Below are 19715 nucleotides of genomic sequence, written 5' to 3'. Positions count from 1 at the left end.
AGAGGTGCCCCTGACTTATACAAGCAAACCTCTACCAGGCTTTACTCTCCCTAGGGGACTGGCTCCCAAAGGGGCTTTAATTCTGATCCACCAGCCTGGCTGCACCTTGTGGTCTCCTGGATGGATAACTCCCACCCTCCCACCCCCTGTCTCCCCTAACCGGCACCTCAAGGTTGGATCAACACTTTCATTTGCTTCAGTGTTGCCACCCTCAGACTGGTAGTTATCTGTTTAAATTCTAAAACTGTTTACTGCTTAAATATAGTCATGGTATGGTATAGATGTGTAGCCTCTTGATATTTGTTTTGTTCATATATATATATACTCAGCCCGTCATTCCCCATCCCATGTATTTTCTCGTTTGAAACACACTTCATTGACCGTGCAGAACCTGGTCCTTTGGTACTTTTGAATTTTACATCAAATTCTATCTTCTGGGTTTCCAATCACCACCCTTCCCAAGTGACAATATCCATAACTAAAACAGCATGACTCGTGAGCAAAGGTGAACTAGAAGCACCACCAGATATCACATTACAGTATCAAAAAGTTAGTCAATCCCTACTTACTACCTCAGGGTCAGACAAAGAGTTGGAAAGAACAGAAACTCAAACTTCCCTTCCTGATGCCCAAACATTCCTTCCCTCCCCATTTTCACACAGCCCTTTGCTGATGACATGTAGCTCTAGAAGCAGAACATCCCATCAACCTTACCACTAAGCAATTCCATCTGGGCTCATCATAGTCACAAATATCTATTACTGAATAGTTCTGAATCCTCCGGAGCCACTGCAAAGAAATCCTTTCTTTGGTTGCCCAGGTCACGTCACATAAGTAGTGATCCCTGGAAGAAAGGAAGGAAGGAAAAAGGGGAGCATACTTATTTCCAGATCTTGGTACATTTAGACATTCTACTCAATGCAATGAATCTTAATGGGAAAACAATGTTAAATGGCTGTTGAAAGCATTTAATACCATTGGGAATGAAAAAGAGGTCCTATGGAAAGAAACCGCCCAGGGTGATCTGATCACAAATTCCTAACTGGTTATGGTGGGTAGTCATGCTTCAAGCCTATAATGTCTTTAGTAAAAGGTCTATTTTTTTGCCTTAAGCAAGCCCTGTGCATTATTTTAGTGCATGTAGGTAACACACCTTTTAGACCCCTCAGGAGAAAAACCACCCTCAAGAGAGCACATAGTCTTGTTAACTATCCTGTAATCCAATCACAATCCTGCTGGCTCCCTCCCCCCGCCCCCCCCCCCCGCCACACACACACACACACACACACACACACACACACACACTTCACATCGTCCTCCCCTCTTAATTCAAATGCATAAAAGAAGCTGCAAACTGCCAATCTCCAAAGCATTTCTCTCAGTCTGGTGAGATCTTCCAAGTGTATCCTCTGTTTGACTCAAATTATTTTTTCTAAAAATTTTCTACAGGTTATGTCAATACCATAATATTATACCTTTTCTTAAAGCTCAAAGTGTAATTTAAAAAAATGTTCTTATTGATTTTTTTTTTTATAGAGAGAGAGAGGCAGGGAGAGGGAGAAAGAAACATCAAATGAAACATAAATTAATTGCCTCCCACACATACCCTGGCTGTGATAAAACCCAAAACCTGTCATTTCTGTGCATAGGACTATGCTCAGCCAACTGAGCCACACTGGCCAGGGCAAAGTGTAATTTAATTTTAAATAGAAATTAAAATAAATCTGACAAAAGAAAAACAGCTAACATTAGATGGCAGTTAGCATATGTGACCCACACCACGGCAGGATATTTCAAGTCCTCAGCTTGGCCTTTGGTGGTGCCAGGGAGTCAAGGGTGACATTTTCCCATCACTTTTCTCTCTTGTGGGAACGTTACCATGAGGCCAGTGACACTGACTGAGTTTGGAGTATTTTCTGGTAATTTGATGTGCTTCTCTAGAAAATTTTTATTTGGTTGAAACCACAGCTGATCTTTTCCTCAATGTCATTTTTAAAGGGGGAAAAGATTGACTCATATCTCTACAAACTTTGAAAATAAAATAATTATATTCCAAAAAAAATTCTCAGGAATCAAAACACAAACGATGTGAAGAAATTAAGAAACCCTTTGGCATTTTAAGGTAAATTTATACAAATCAAGATATCTCTAGCAGTGCATTTTCTGCCCACTCATACCTTTAAAAGTTTTTGGAACTACATTTTGATTTGTAGTGTCATGCGTGGAATTCATAATTTACTTTTCTTCTAGCCTCCCTAACACTATTTGCTCAGGATATTTTATTTTATTTGCTCTCCCCACCTCCCATTGTGATTTTGTATAACCATTCTTAAGTTGCTCTTTTCCACTGTCTGACAAAAGCCTGCTTCCAGCCTGTTCCAGGGGCTGTATTTCCTCCTCCATAAAAGCTCTGAAACTCTCCCTTGCTCTTTCCTTCACAGGCTCTGCCCATCCCTCCTCTGGCACTTAGTGGACTGGAAGCTCTCTGAGGCAGGCCACAGCATCTTGTTTGCAAGATATATCCCCAAGGCCTGGCAGAATACCTGCATGAACCAAGCACTCACTGAAATTCTGAGGAATGCAGCACTGAAGAAAGGGGGAAAAATGCTATGCTGTCCTTTGTGGCCTAAATAGCTTTCCTTCCACAGAATTCACAGGTCACTTCCCCGTGCCATTCCCTTTATAGATACTAAATCAAATAACAAACATTTATTGAGCACTTAGGGTGGATCAGGTGCTGGATTAAGCCCTTTAAATCCCTCACCACTTCACTAACCCTTTTTTACAGCTGGGGACACAATGTGTTCATGCAGCCAGGGTACCAGGGCCTCTTGTCTGTCCCCACATAGGTGGCAGACACTGAAGGAAGACCAACCCCCTTCACCCAGCAGCAAAGTAACACCTTCCCACAAGCAGGGACTCCCCTCCACTTCAAACTTTTCTCTTATTAAGAATATATATTCAGCCCAGCTGGCATGGTTTAGTGGTTGGGTGTCCACCTATGGACCAGGAGGTCAAGGTTCAATTCCTGTTCAGGGCCTATGCCTGGTGGCCAGCTCAATCCCCAGTAGGAGGCATGCAGGAGGTGGCTGATCAATGATTCTCTCTCATCATGGATGTTTCTATCACTCTCTCACTCTCCCTTCCTCTTTGAAATCTATTTTTTTAAAAAAAAAATCTTAAAAAAAAAAAAAGAATGTATATTCAGCCCTAGCCCTAGCCAGTTTGGCTTGGCAGTTAGAGTGTTGGCCCTCAGACCGAAGGGTCTTGGGTTCCATTCCAGGCCAAGAGCAGGTACCTTGGTTGCAGATTTGTCCCTGGCCCCTGACAGGTTATGTGCTGGAGGCAACCCATCAATGTGTCTCTTTCACGTCAATGTTTCTCTCTCTCTCTCCCCGCCCCCTCCTCTCCCTCCTTTACCCTCTCTATAAAAAGTCAATGGAAAAAATATCTTCAGGTGAGGATAAAAAAAAAAAAAGTACATTCATTATCCATTCATGATCTCGTCTGCATGGCTGGTATTCCTAGCTGCCCGGCTTTGTTCAGCCTGTCCTTCAGTCTGAAACACCTGTCATGCTCTAACTCCTTTATTTACTCAAACATCCCCTGTCCATGATGGTTTCTAGGAAACTCCTCCTCCTACACCACTCAGTCTTATGGTGCTTATCACTAGACGCCAGGCTGCAGGGTCTGAGAGTGCAAATGTTTCTTCAAATACCCAGGAGCAAGGGTGCCCCATCTAGTCTAATTCTTCATTGGGCCCAATGCAGAGGTGTTACATGAGGAAAAGGAAATGCAAATAAATCTGACAGGGAATAAAAATACTTGCAAAGGGAATGGAAGAGTGCAACACAAAATAGAAAATGAAACTTTTTGAAATAAACTTTTTAGGCCAGGGATCAGAAAACTTTCAGGAAAGGACCAGATAGTAAAATTTTAAGCTTCCTGGGCAATATTTCCTCTGTCACAACTACTCAGCTCTGCCTTTCAGAGACAGTAAGTAAACAAATGAGTGTGGCTGGGTTTTGGGGTAGGCAGTAAGACAGGCTTGAGCAGAGCAAGGACGATGAGCCAGGTAGAGAAGGTCACCAGGGCAGAAAGCCCCGAGTGCCTAGCAAAGGGCAATTGTAGGGTAGGACCTCACCCCCAGGGTGACCTTTCCTTCCCTAGCATATCACTGGTCATACAGTTTATACCCCCTGACCTTTCCTCCCTAGAGATAACATCTAGGCCTCAGTTGTGTTTCAGCTCCAGGCCCAGAAAAGCAGCAAAACCAGACAATGGACCCCACAGCTGACTTCAGGTCCAGCTGCTTTGGATAATGACCCCCTGCCCTGGCTCTGACTCTGAAAGGACACCTAGACCTGGAAAGCTGCTGAATATTCTATTGAGATCTTACCCTGGGACCTCTCTTAAAATTTCTACCCTTAAAACTCTTCGGATGGAGGACCCAGTATGCTCTCCCTCCCCAGAACACACCAGCGCCTTCCCCTTCTTCTCTCCTTCCCCCCGACCCCAAAACGTGTCACCGTACCTTCCTCACCTCTAAGTTCCAAGGGCCTTTCCTTTGCCTCTATAACTTGTTTCCTCAGCCCATTTCTTCTATGAATTACTTCTTCTACCTTTGTGATTTTCTAAGTAAATGTTCTCTTATAGTTGGAGTCTAGGCTCTGAATTCTTTCTTAGCCAGAACAGAGGTACCGAGGTTGCTGAACCCAGGTCTGGCCTGAACCCACAGGTCTAGCACCTAATGCCATTCTTGCCACCCCCAATAGTCCCAAAGAAATGCTGACATTTGAAGTTCATATAATTTTTACATGTCATGAAGTATAATGCTTCATTTGATTTTCCCCCCCAACTATTCAAAAATGTAAAGCTATTCAAACTTGCAGATCATACAAAATGGTCAGGGAGGAAGGACTTGCCCAGTGGTATGCTCTATACAAGTAGTTCTCACTGTTCTAGGTAAAAAATTCTATGTACATGTGATTAAAATTATGTACCTCTCTCTAGGGGAGAAAAACATCCCCACACCCATGTATACCATTTCCAAGGGTTCCATGGGACATTTGTTAGGAACCTGGGCTCCAGGAAGAGCCTTCCTTTTTCTACAGTGGCCTGGTCGGGGGAGGGACAGACAACAGGGAAAGAAACTCTTACATGATTAGTGGGTCACCTGGTACTGAATGCTTTATCTACTAACAGCCGTAAATTATGCTTTCGTGTTCAAAAATCAGCCATAGAAACTCTTCCCCATTTGAAAACACTGAGCAATGGAATTTGGGAATTCTGCCAGGAAACTCACATGCATCTGGCATCTTCTCTGCCCATTTCTAGATCAAAGGTTCATGAGCCTGTATCCTCCATTACCTTTGTCACTCTCCATAGCCCACGGTGTACTCTGCACCCTGGGAGTGCCCGGTGAGATAGTTCACCAGCAGAGCAGGCAGTAATTTTTGAATTCTAAGGTATACACATTTCTCTTCAATCATAGTTTCTATTTAGGATTTGGAATTAGCAGGAGACAGAATAAGAGTGCATATCCCAGCCCAGAGCTGAGATCATGACAGGACCAGATGTCAGTGAGTCATGAAAAAGATATAAGGGAACCGATGGTTCAATTGTACTTTTTACCGAAAGGTTGACGTCTCCTTTTAAAACTAGAAAACCCCAAACAAGCAGGATTATCAGCTATACTTTTCACTCCATGCTGACTTTATTCTGCAAAAATCAGAGAGGCAACTGTGGAGTAGACTTTTGTTAGGTTGGGGGAGAGATAGAAGAGGGACTGTGCAGGCAACCTGACCTCCCCTTGAGACAGTGACTGCCTACCCCAGATTTGACCTAGTGATTCAACCAGCTCTTCTAACTTCTGGAATAGGGTTAGTACAATGGGAATAGGGAGCAATGGAGTAATTTCTGGACATAATAATAGGTTACACCCATGTGGAATCTACTATGTGCCAGGAACTGTTCTAAGTGCTCTCTTGACATAAAGCTCATGCCCACTGTACGTGGCAGGAATATTAGAGTTCATGTTTCGCAGACATGGAAATGGCAGGGCAGAAAGGCTAAGTAACTTGCCCAAGGTCATGCTCTGGAAAATGTTGGAGCCAGAATTCAAACTGAGCAGTTGGCTTCAGCTTTTCTGCTTCCAGTCGCTCCCTCTGTAGAACCTCTACCCATCCCTCTGGTAAACATTGCTAGCTTCACCTTCTTGCTTCTTTTCAGGATAAAATTCCTCTCTAGGAAATCTACCTATTCCTAGAGAGTGTGTGTAAACTGAACAACTGAATTTGACAAAGCAAATCATATTTGAATGCACTGGGAGAGACTTGCTTTTGAAAGTCACACTACAGGGAATCCCTTGGTAAAGTGACTGCTTCCTTGCAAACAGTAGGCATTTAGTAAATGTCTGTTGAGTGACATTAATACCCCTAACTTGTATAAATGTTTCTTTTGGTATATTAAAGATGCTTAAAATAAGGTACACATTACTAACTGGAAAGAATATTGGAGAGAAAACTGCTACTAAGAGCAAGTGCAGACGGTGCCGTGATTAATTCAGCGAATCACCCAAGGAAGCGGGCGTCCTGCCAGTGCTGGCCGTGGGCTCCATGCCACCCTCTGCTCTGACAGAGATGCCAACCCTCCCCGGGCCGCTGACAGATCGCTGAGGAGAGGAATGGGTGGGGTGAGATGGAGCAGATCTGAGCTCCTAATCTGCCTCCTTTCTTGGAGGAATCACCAGCTTCCAGGGCACTTCAGTCCAGTTCATTCATCTCCTGTGTGACAATCCCAGACCGTCTTGTCCCTGCTTTACAGACCAAGGGTCATCAACTGTTCAGAGGAGACATAGCAAGTCTATCTATGGTGTCCCTCAGGAGCAGACAACTGGGTGGGGTAGGTCATGAACTGGGTGTGATAGTTCCCCTGAGCCACTGAACAGATGTTGGGTTGGGTCACCTCAGTAGAATTCTCCCTGATCCTCCAGCTTCAGGCCACAGAATTTTCAAATGACTGGGAGGAGACAGAACACTGGAAATGCTGTGCCAGGTCATTTTGAAGGTCATCTTTGATGCCGGCTGTATAAACTATTTTGCACTCACAAAGTCACATGTGAACTATACCTTCTGTTCACCCATGCATGCATTAACTCTATCCATTTATTCTATAAATACCAACTGGGTATTTGCTATGTCTTAGGCAGCCTGCTAGGCACTGGTTATATTATAGTAAAGATTGGCCCCTACCTATAGAACTCATCTTACTTCAATTCAGCAATGTGAAGCTTTGCTCTAAATAAAGCAGTTAGGAGATTGATGATTTTACATATAATGTAAAATCATCAATCTCCTAACTGCTTTATTTAGAGCAAAGCTTCTAAATAGTTTGAGCTTTCAAATTCCCAGCATGAGTAGTCAATACAAAAGCGCAGCTTAACAAATCCAATTAACTTGCGTTCTAAATCAGGGGAGGCGGTAGGGAGGCTCACCCTGATTCAGATTCAGGCTTGGGCCGCTGGCAGTGACCTGGATGCCCTTCTTGCTTGTTATCAGAACAGTCCATTCCTGACAAACTGCAAACTGGCCTTATCTCCTGTAGGTTTTCACCTGCTGGAAGCTCGGTGGTGAAAGGTCATGGCCTAACAGGAAAATTAGTGATGGGCACATGGGCGGAGGAGGAAACAATCATGCTGCTCCTGGCAGGGTGTCCCACTCTGGACCTGGGACTTACCGGGCAATGCAGCACAGGGTGCTAGGCAGTTTACTAAGAGGCATAACTTGCCTGGGTTTACTTGGCTTTGCCGGATCTCGGCGTGAGGCCAGAAAACGGAGCATGACCATGTGTTAGAATGTTTTCCACAGACATGATCTCAAGCCTGGTTTTAGTAAAGCTGGGTCCTTACTGGTATTAACAGAGACCAGAGCTGGATTTGCACTTTCCTATCTTATATATCCTGTGGCATTTCCAAAATACAATTCTTTGGTAAAATATGTTCCACACAAATATCTCCATGGAGTGAGGCAGCCCTCATTAGGAGCGTGCTGTAAAGAACTACAAAGAACAACTACAAAGAACTACATGGGGTGAAAAATAAATCCTTAGAACTACTGAAGTTTCCTGAGCTTAGAAATTCACTCCACTGATTTCCAAGTGGGGAGGACTCCATCTCTTCGTCTGTGAAATGGCCATGAAAATTACACCATAGGGAGTATGTGGAAAATAAATGAGCAGACATCCAGCACAATCTCAGCCCATAGGAAGCACTCAATATATTTTAATTCAATTATTCTGGCCTGGCAGGTGCTGGCCTCTGTCTTATTACTAGTTTCCACACTAACTTGCTGTGTGACCTTGACCAAATGAGTTTACCTCTCTGGACTTCAGTTCTTTCACCTGTGTCTCACAGTGGTGTTCTGGAGCCCCTGCAGGTTCTGTCTAATTGCTTGAGACTTGGGGGTTTAGGAAAGGGGATGAGGACCAGGCCTGCAACCTGTGCAGCTTCCATTTTCTGACTCTGTACTTCTGGGTGCTATCTCACTTGAACAGTTTTCTGGGTCTTCAAAAAAAAGTTTTCCAACCAGTGGTGAGGTCTAAAGCTCCTTCTGTATCTAATACATATACTTTTTTTTTATTATTGATTTCAGATAGGAAGGGAGAGGGAAAGAGAGATAGAAACATCAATGATGAGAGAGAATCATTAATCGGCTGCCTCCTACTGGGGATTGAGCCTGCAACCAAGGCATATGCCCTGACTGGGAATCAAACTGTTGACCTCCTGGTTCATAGTTTGATGCTCAACCACTGAGTCACACCGGCCGGGTTAGATCTAATATTTTTTTCAGAGCAGGTGCTCATGGTTCATCCTCCCCTCAGACAGTTATTAGTTGTAGACCAGGTGGTCACACCAGGCCCTGCTGCTCTTGGACAGCCCCGCATTTCCCCATGGGGCTCCTCCCACTTCAGTGCTCTTCCTCCCCAGTGTGCCCCGCTGGAATCCTACCTGTTCAATCTGCACATTGTTTGATTGCTGGGGTCACAAAACCCACCTCTCCCCCACTCCCTCCAGAATGCCTCCAGCCTTTTGTTTATACCTCTGTCACATTTGCTCTTGGCATGATTTGTGGGAATGTTTTACATCCTCTACCTGATCATAAGTCTTAGAAGGGCAGAAACTCACTCTGAGGACTTTTGTGTGTGTAAATAGTGGGTGCTCAATCAATGTTGATTGAAGAAATGGCTGGATGGGACCAAACACCAGGTTTTAGAACCACTGGGTAAAATTTTTATACCCTTGGACAAACTCAGGAAAAATTTATTTTTAAATTTACTAGTAACTGGTCTCCCTCCAAAGAATAAATAGGTTAATATAAATATGTCTAAACAAGTTAATGAATTAGGAATTGCAGAGTAAAGCCGACAGCATGCCTGATTTGGTAAATGCAACCCTGAGAAAGCGGATACTACATTTTACTCTGATGACAACTTCAGGAACCTGAGGGCACCACCTGAATTCGCACAGAAGGAGGCACCTAGCAGAATGCTTACAAGCGCTGTTCTCCAAGTCAGAAAGACAAGTTTGAATACAAAATCCTACCTGGTCATTTTCTTAATCTCTAGGACTCATTTTTCTTATCTGTAACACAGGCATATGATAACAGTTGCTGGAAAGAGAGTTACTTTTGACAGTACCCTGTGTTTGGCATATAGTGAGTGCTCAAAATATGAGTTATTATTTAAAAGCAACAACAAAACCAAAATAAATGAATAAGGAGAAACTTGATAGCCCTAAATTGCTTATCTTTACAAGAAAATAACAAGGGGCAGAGGGTGCTCAATAGCAGAATTTCAAACCACCAAGGATTATTTAAGCAACTGACATCCTCAGGCACATCAGCATCATGAGGCTCCTTAAATTTAATCCACAGTTGCTAGTTTTTAAGAGGACTTGGAAAGCCTGTGTGATCTGGCCTTACTCCCAGCATTCTCCTCTTCACTCAGGGTGCTCCGGGCACCCTGTCTTCTTGGAAGGTCCTTTAATGCACCAAGCATGTTCTCTCTGCAGGGTCCTTCCACTTACTCTTCCTCTGCCTGGATTCGGTACCACTAGCTATCCATGTGGCAAGACCCACCCCCACCCCTTTCTTCACATCAGTGCCCACAGGTCATCTCATCAGAGAGGCTTTCCCTAACACTCCTCCCCTCCCCCTCACCATCATCATCACTGTCACTTTGCCCTGCTTTGCTTGTCTTCACAACATTTGTCACCACCTGACATTTTATATATATCTTTATTTGTTTCCCTGGTTCTTGTCCGCCTCTCCCACCTTAAGTATAGGTTCCATGACACTAGGGACTCTGACTGCTCTATTCATTGTGCAACAACATCTCTGTCCAGCAGAGAGACATCAAGTATGGTCAACAAAGAGTAGCTAAGCGAAAGAATGAATGACTGCCAGCCTGGGTGATACCATGGGAGAATACCACGGAGTCTGCTATTCATTTTTTAAATTTTCTCCTTGGGAGATATGCCACTACCCACTCATTTGGGTCAAGAGTCTTACCCTATTAACACAGAAGCAGGAGCAGTGATTTGCACAGGAACGAGACTGGTGAGGTTGTCAGTATTTACAACAAAGAGCTTTACAGTTGGATTCTCAGCTCCTGCCTAGGAAAAAGCAAGCACAGGATTGGTATTGACAAAAAATACATCATCGCACAAGTTTAAAACTGTACAAAAATGCCTGCATTACAGCCATAAAATTATAACAATCAGACATATTCAAACAATTTAATGCAGATAAAATGAACATAAGGGAGGGTCATGAAATGCAACCTTTTCATGTTCAGTCAGAAATATATATAGACCCCAAACACTCCTGTTTAATTAATAAATATTCATAATTTATGTATACTTTATGCAAACAAGGACACATTTCTTAAAATCATTTCTGATATTTTGCAAATATATCCTGACTCCAGAAGACAAGAAGTCAACTGGCTGACCATTAGGAAAAATTCCTTGGGTTCAGCCAAAGACACAATCCACCAGGAAAATTAGTTTCCCTGAGCCGAGAGCCAATAATGCTAATTAGGAAGCTGTCATTTTCACTCCAAATTCAGGTTCACCACGTTGGAGTTTTCAATAAATAGCATGACAGAAATCTATAAAACCTTTTTATATACACACATAGATCCTCAACTGACAAATTAGCTAGAAATAATGTATTTTTAGTAAGAACATTTTATGGTTTGTTTGTTTTTTTGCCAGTTTCACTCATCAAAAAATTACATTTCACTGAAAATACATCTCCATATTTAGTCTCTGATCTTTTTTTCTCTGTCTTCCTAAAATGGCAGCTCTTCATAAAACAAATTGAGAGAGTTGGTAAAAATAAAAATCCCCTTTTCCAAACTGCTTACAGCAAAACAACACTTGACTATTAGATTTTCCTATGGACAATATGGCGGTCATTATTATTATGATACTAGTGAAGAATTGTTGTTCCCATCTAAATTCCCCTCTTCCTTAGCTTACACTGCTGAAGAAAGCTTTTCAATTTTCATAAACATGCATCCGGAGGGGGAGAACAGCCTTGAAAACCAAGACATGACACTATTATTCCAAATGTAGGATGTGTGAAATTAACACTAGTGCCAAATCTATAATAGAACCACTAAAACTAGTCATGTATCTGTTAATTAGTAATACAACCTGATATATAATCAAGCTTTTCAACTTCATCTAGGGCACATTCCAACTTCCACAAATGAGATGAGCTTGTGATTCAATTATAGCCTCTCTTTTCCTCCATTCAAACATTTTAAGTCCCCCTACCTCTTTCAAAAGCATTTCCCCCATCTTTTTCGGCTTGTCATTCCTCAAAGTTTTTGGAGAAATTACAAAACCTTAAATCACACTCTTTCCTGGGATAATAAAAATACTTTAAAATTGCCAGATGCTGTTGACTTCAGCAAGAGTAATCACAGCAAGCTGTTGAAGAGAGACTGACAATATTTTCATTAGCAGGAAAGGATTAAATGAAACCATTCTCTTCCCATCAAATCACAGAACTGCTATATGAATAGGAGCACAGACCTTTGGATATGGAACGTGCACCGTCTTTGGGTACTGCACTGACTCGTCAAAGTAGAAAGAGTATTCAATACGTGGGACTTCGGTGTCATTAAACTGGGCATATGCTAAAAATGTGCCGTTTGGAGACCACCACAGAGCGGAGTGGGTATTGAAGATTTCCTCTGAAAAGAGACATAAATTGTTCTGTTACAAGAAGTAGATGATAAATTGGCTTTGGCATTCAAAATATTGTGCTCATTAGCTTTAGTAATTACAGTAGAGTTCAACTAATGAACCACTTTGCATTTGCTGGGCTTCCAAAATCAGAGTAATACAAATGAATAAAAATAAAATCTTCAAGGATAGATCTGGGCTATAAAAATAAGTAACCCATTGGACTGTTTTAGAATATTTTAGCACATAATATTTAATATAAGCTGTACATGTTTTTCTTTATCTTATAATCCTCTAAATTTATGCTGCAAAACATACTCAAAGTAAATTTCACATAAGGGGCTGATTCTCCTTTCTCATTTTCAAACCGTCAACATGCCAGCATACTCTCCCCAACTGGGTGGGTGGTGTGTGGCTCCATGCTATTAAACCAATACGGTGCCCAGAGTTTACTACTCTTGGCACAAACAAGGTGTGGGAAGGATAGATTTGGAGTGGTGAGGAGCTCCATGAGACCCCTACTCAGAAACATCTCCTTTGCCTAACCTGAAGAAACTGAAGACTCCCTTTGGATTAACACCCTCCTCTGATGTATAAGATGATGGGTGAGGAAAGAGGGTCAAAGAGGAATGCAAAGGAAAGAAAAGGTCTTGATTTCCAGAACACTCTTGGCCTCAATCTCTGGCAAAGGTAGCCCCTTCATGTGTTTATTATCAAGTCTGTTCACGGGATTTGCAACCACTAACTGTTAAAATGCCAGAACCTCTTTTATCAACTGGGGATGGAGGATTCAAGTAGACTAAATAGAGACTCCTAGTTCTTTATGCAGATTTAATCCATAAATCTTATGTTCTGATGTGAATATAAAGGTAAAAACAAAGGCATAGAAACTTGAATCTTAGAATTAGGAAACTATTTATCCCAATCACTTTTCTGATTCTTGGGGCTTCCTTACAAGTTTCTTCCAAATGCTTGTTTTCAATAATAACAATAATTAGTAGTAGTAGTTACAGTATTAATGATAATAATAAAACACAATAATAATTAAGATGGACAGCAGCATATATTGAGTGCACCAGGAATTGATAAGCAACTGACATCTATTATTTCAGTTAATCCCCATGATAACTCATTGTGCAGATGAGCAAAGGGAGGCAGTTAGGCTTGAAGAGAATAAGTAATTTGTGGAGGATCACGCAGGCAACAATTGATAGAATCAAGAATAAATCCAGGCTTATTGGTATGAGTCCATGCTTTTCATTTCCGTGCTCTGCTATTTCTTCCTACCTATTTCAGCACCTCAAGTAACAGAAAACCTTCTTCTTGGTAAGGAAGCCTGCTCCCCCTTTGACTGCTTTATGCCTATGTTGCTTTATACCTAACACTTATCTAATTTAGTCTTCACAAAGATCCATGGGTGAGTCTATTCATAGCCCATTTTACAGAGAAGGCAACTAAGGCAGAGAAGGACTGAGTGAATTAGGATGTAGGCCTTGTGATTCCAAGTCAAGGATATTTTACACTAAGAACTTCCTTATATATTGAGTTGATGTCTCACTACTTGTGGCCTCTACCCATTGGTTCTAGTCTAAGATCAAGATGCAAATACATAAAATTAATATAATTACAGCAAGGTTATTATTTTTAAAATTTCTTGTAAGTACAGGTAGCAGATAGTGCTCTAAGTTTTGAATTGGTGGTTATTTGGAATACAGAACATGTTTTTCTATATTGAAGAGTATTAAAATCCTTCCTATATAATAAAAGGGTAATATGCAAATCAACTGAATGGCAGAATGACACACACTGACCACAAGGGGGCAGATGCTCAATGCAGGAGCTGCCCCTTGATAGTCAGTGCACTCCCATAGGGTGAGCGCTGCTCAGCCAGAAGCTGGATCATGGCTGGAGAGTGCAGTGGCGGTGGCAAGAGCCTTTCCTGCCTCTGTGCGAGTGTTAAGAATGTCTTCCTGCCAGCTTAGGCCGGCAGGCAGACATCCCCCAGGACTCCCAGACTGTGAGAGGGCACAGGCCGGGCTGAGGGACCCCCTGAGTGCACGAATCTCGTGCACTGGGCCTCTAGTTATCATTATAAAACTACATCTGGTTGAGGGTTTGGGGTCAAGATGGCAGTGTAAGTAAATGTGGTACTTGCATCCTCCCACAACCACATTGAAATTACAACTAAAATACAGAAAAAAGCATCATTCAGAACTACCTGAAATCTAGCTGAACCTGAATGAAGGTCCTACAACTAGGGAATTAAAGAAGAAACTACATCAAAACTGATAGGAGGGGTGGAGATACAGATCAGGCTAGTCCCACACCCATGTGTAGTGGATAAAAAAAGTATATCTTGGCTACAGAGGTCCCCCCTGAGAAGCAAGGGGTCCCAGCCCCACAACAGGCCCCCCAGCCCAGGGTTCCAATGCCAAGAAGAGAAGTCCCCATAACTTCTGTCTGTAAAAAACAGCAGGGATTGTGGTTCAGTGAGATGGAAGGCTGCTGGAGTCCCAGGCATTCCTCTTAAAGGGCCCATACATGGACTTACTCAGACTCACTTGCTCTGAGCTCCAGCACTGGGGCAGCAGCTCAAAAGGCACCAGGTATATACAAGGATGAACTGAATTGTCTGGCATCAGGGCAAGAGCTGGAGGGGCAGCTTTGACAGAAGTATTAACAGAGGCCACTGTTTCTTTGATGAGCCCTGCTCCCACAGAGCTGGCAGGTGAGCACCATATCCGAATCTCTACCAACCTGGCTCACAGTTTGCCTCACCCTGGTGATTCCCTGAGACCTGCCCCACCCAACTTGCGGGCTCACCCAAGCTGTTTCCAGCAGCTTTTCCATACGAACAGCCTGTCTTGGCTCATGCTTCAGACTTTCCTAAAACTCTCAAACAAGCAGCATCTGGCCTTGGCATGTCCTGTACTTCTTGCTACATGGCCTCAGGCCTGGCACTAGTGATAGCCAGCCTTGGTTGGCAACTTGGCCTCTTCTGGGCACCTTCAAGTCCAGTACAAGTAGCAGACATCTGCAAATTGCTTTGTAGCTCATAATTGGTGGTCCCAAGCATGGTGGCTGACCTTGGCCAGCACCTCCCAGGAGGCTCCAGAGGCAGCACACCTAGTGGGCAGCTTCAAACCACGTTGATGCACCACCCAACCACCTCCACAAGCGACACACTCCACAATGGACTCAGCAGGCACCAGAGCCCTGTTCAAGTAAGTCCTGTTCTGTGGGGTGGGCCCCAGCACAACTGATCTTCCACAGTGGGCACAGCTAGTCTTTGCAGCCAATGGGCGTAGGCGTAAATTCCTCCCATTGACATGTCAACAACAATCAAGTCTCAATTGCAATAGAGGGTATACACAGCCCACATGGGAGTGCATCTGGAGTGCCTAGCTTGGGTGATCAAGGAAATTATGCCACTGGATCCTACAGGACACCTACTACATATGGCCACTCTACCAAGCCCAAGAGACATAGCAACTCTACCTATTACATAGAAACAAACACAGGGAGGCTGCCAAAATGAGGAGACAAAGAAACATGTCGCAAATGAAAAAACAGAACAAAACTCCAGAAAAATGGTAAACACAATGAAGACAAGCAATCTTCTAGATGTAAAGTTCAAAACACTGATTATAAGGTTGCTCAGTGAACTTAGGGAAAAAGTAGGTGAAGTTAGTGAGGACTTCAACAAAGAGACAGAAAACATAAAAAACAAAAATACAAGACATAAATGAGAGCCAGTCAGAAATAAAGACTATACTAATTGAAATGAAGAATACAGTACAGGGAAACAACAGTGGAGTAGATGGAGCAGAGGATTAAATCTGAGATTTAGAAGATAAGAAAGCAGAAAACACCCAATCAGAACAGCAAAAAGAAAAAAAGAATGCAAAGAAGGACAGTATATGGAGCCTCTGGGACAATTTCAAGCACACCAACATTCACATCATGGGGGAGCCAGAAGGAGAAAAGAGAGAGCAAGGAATTGAAAACCTATGTGAAAAAATAATGACAGAAAACTTCCCAATAATTTTTTGATTACTGGGGCTTTCTTACAAGTTTTTTCCTAATGCTTGTTTTTAATAATAACAATAATAATAGTAGTAGTTACAGTATTAATAATCCTATATAATAAAAACCAAATATGCTAAGTATCCAGTCATCTGGTGACCAGTAATGATATACTAAGGCCACTCAACCACTCGCTATGACATGCACTGACCACCAGGGGGCAGACAGTTAACTGGTTGACCAGTCGCTATGATGTGCACTGACCTCCAGGGGGCAGATGCTCCGACTAGTAGGTTAGCCTGCAGCTGGGCGAGATGGGCCAGAAATGCTCTGTAGCCCTCCTGTGATCCCTCCCCAACCCTGATTGTGCACTGGTGGGGTCCCTCGGCCTGGCCTGTATCCTCTCACAATCCAGAACCCCTCGGGGGAAGTTGGAGAGCTGGTTTCAGCCTGATGAGGGCGCCAGATGCAGGGCTTAGGGCTGGTGAGCGCTGCTGTGGAGTCTCTCCCAATTTGGACTGATTGGGCAGGAGCTCGCGGCAGGCACAGTGGCACTCGGATGAGCGGGAGCTGCAGGTAGGAGCTGCAGGTGGTGTTGGACTGTGGGTTTTGGCCTTATCCCCGCAGGCCACCCTGAGGGACCCCACCCATGCACGAATTCGTGCACCGGGCCTCTAGTAAAAATAATAAAATACCGTACAATAATAATTAAGATGAGTAGCAGCATATAATGAAAGCACCAGAAACTCATAAGCAACTGACACTATTATTTAGTGCAGGGGTGTCCTTATTGTACACGCAGCTATTCCTGAGGAAGGGTTGGGTCAAGCTTTGGGAAGAGGCTTCACGCTGTTCACACTGGGGATCCTGGAGGCTGTGCTGTGCTGTCCACCAAGTGTTGAAGATGTTTCCAATTTCTAAGTGACTAGTCTTAGTAAATTTCACTGTTAAGTTTTTTTTTAATTTCTTTATTGATTAAGGTATCACATATTTGTCCTCATCCCCCCATTCCCATCCCACACCCCTCCCCACGCATGCCCTCACCCCCCTGTTGTCCTTAACCACTGGTTAGGCTCATATGCATGCACACAAGTCCTTTGGTTGATCTCTCCCCTATATTTCCACACTCCCCTCCCCTCCCCTCCCTCTGAAGCCCGACAGTTTGATCCATTCCTCCTTGTTTCTTATTTTTGAACCATGGGAATTCAGGAGTCTTTAATAAGCATGAAGCAACTTTGTGAACTGTTTTGAACATCTCAAAATGCCTTTTACCTTGACAACTATAGACAAGAAAAAAGTTTTTCTAATATTTTTAAGTATCTAGAATGTTTTTATACTTCCTAAAACTTTGTATCTTAAAAGAAAATAAATCCTTTTTATCACTTTTAGTTCTGTTTTTTGACCAATATTTTCTTAAGCCTTTCTAATTATTTCTTTCATCTTTAACATCAGGAAATTATAATTTGCCCAAGAAAATTAACACAAATCTTTTAAAAAACAGGTGTTTTCTTCCCTGCTACTCCCCAGCCTCCAAACAATATTTTGTCATCTTTTGGAATGTTGTGGGAGTACTTAGCTTACTTCTGGGGTAGGTAGGCCTGATGTTAATCTGCAGGCTTTTATGCATCTGTAAAGCAGAAAAGCTACCTACACAGAAAAGCTCTTTGTAGCGGTAGACTGAAGACAATAGGAGCATTGAGAAACAATGAGGACATAAGCAGCACTAGCTACTGCTAAGAAATTCTTCTGTGATATACCTGGTGCTGTGCTAAAAAAAAAAAAAAATTGGTAACATTATTAAAAAATGCAACTTTTTTGAATGCCACTGAAGTTCTTCCCTTTTGAAGAAATGTTTGACCATTTAAAAAAAAACTTACAGATTTTCTGGTTTAAAAATACTTTAACGTCTCTACCTTCATAAACCCAGTCAGTTACTCCATTACTGATTGCATCTTCTCTTCCATTATGTGTGACCCTCTGACTTGGTGAATTTGGATCATTTTTAACATAAATATCATTGTTCCAAACATATGCCTAGAAAGATTAAAAATAATATTGACATATAATAACATGATATATTTTATCCTGAAGATCAAGAACACATTTATCAATTCTTTTATCTTAAAACATTGTGCAAGTGTAATGGTTACTTTAGGTTATTCAATTTAGGCAAAATTAAGAGTCATTTACTCCCTCCCCCTCATATTCTTAAATTATCAGTATACAAGCTACAATCCCAATTAATTTTAAGAACACTCCTAATATATTAAAAAGAAGAAGCTCACAAGCACCCCTATTTGGATGCTAAAGTATATAAGAACACCTAGAAGACTGACCACTTCTATAGAACGATGTGTGCTTTGCATTTCTTTTGGGGGGAGGTGACTAAGGGAATGCAGTTGCATGCTGGGAGGGAACAGTTCAACTACAGGTAACATTCCATCTTCCTGTTTAGATTATTTGGGAATTTTAACATAGCTCTATAGAATATGTAGATATATCTATAGTGACACAAAGAAGGTCATAGAACTAGCAGAAAGCAGGTATGCTTTAAAAACACCCACCCATAAACTATAACAACAGTAAAAAAACAAAAACAAAAAAAACCCAAAACCATAAAAACATGTGCAAAAAACCCCCAAACAAACCAAAAACACAACAGAGATTAGAATTTAAGAGCTTACTGAACATTTTCCCATTAAATAAACAATTTCCTAAGAGCAGTTCAGAGACTTTCAGGAATTGTGTTTACTATGTTAGACTAGTAAAATATCATTTTAGGCAATAATACTATATTTGATACTAAAGTTTTGGCTTCCTAAGTGTCTACTCTGCATCAAGATTAGCAGCTTCTGCATACGAGAGACTTGAGCCATTATTTTTCTGATAGAAAAAAAGACTCACTAACCAATTTATGACCCTCTGGTGACCATCTGATCAGTTGTGTATCATTTGGAATTCTTTCTTCTGTTATCAGCTGCCTGGAAAAAAGATAAAAGGAAATAACTACCAAATTAATAAATCACAGGTGTTTTTTTTTAATTATTACACTAAAAAAGCATAATATATTTTATGAGGAAGTCACTGACCTTTTATTTAAGTCATAAATGTCATATGAAGCTGTGTAGGAATACCTCCATTTCTATGAAAGAAAACAGACATTTCAGGCTTCTGTGATTCTGGATAGTTTTTCCACTTGCTATAGGAGCTCAAGATGACAGACAAAGTAATAAAACGTATAATTCTCAAATTTTATCTCTTCTTATAATTCTCTATTTAGATTCTTAGAATTTTGGAATTAGAAAAAAATCTTAGAGACCATCTAGTCCAAACTCCTCTGGATTTCATCTATAACCTAATTTTAACACCACCTCTGCCAAGGGGCCTTCCCAGGACCTCAGGGGGCTAAAGTGCCACTTCCTGTGCAAACATT

General features: G+C 42.0%; 1 protein-coding gene across 1 annotated transcript in view; it reads right to left on the bottom strand.

Moving 5' to 3' along the window:
• DPP4 (dipeptidyl peptidase 4) overlaps window positions 1-19715 on the bottom strand; it is an 84000-nt gene that overhangs the window by 33451 nt on the left and 30834 nt on the right. The window contains exons 6-11 of the mRNA XM_079782407.1: window positions 19372-19424; window positions 19191-19263; window positions 18196-18316; window positions 12104-12264; window positions 10569-10672; window positions 715-844 (exon numbers count right to left, since the gene is read on the bottom strand). Coding sequence (XP_079638533.1) covers window positions 715-844; window positions 10569-10672; window positions 12104-12264; window positions 18196-18316; window positions 19191-19263; window positions 19372-19424 — 642 coding nt within the window. The remainder of the gene's footprint in view (window positions 1-714; window positions 845-10568; window positions 10673-12103; window positions 12265-18195; window positions 18317-19190; window positions 19264-19371; window positions 19425-19715) is intronic.

This window comes from Cnephaeus nilssonii (assembly GCF_951640355.1).
Source record: "Cnephaeus nilssonii genome assembly, chromosome: 10".
NCBI classification, from domain to species: Eukaryota; Metazoa; Chordata; class Mammalia; order Chiroptera; family Vespertilionidae; genus Cnephaeus; species Cnephaeus nilssonii.
Note: the sequence above shows the minus strand (reverse complement) of the source record. Positions and strands in the feature narration are given on the sequence as shown.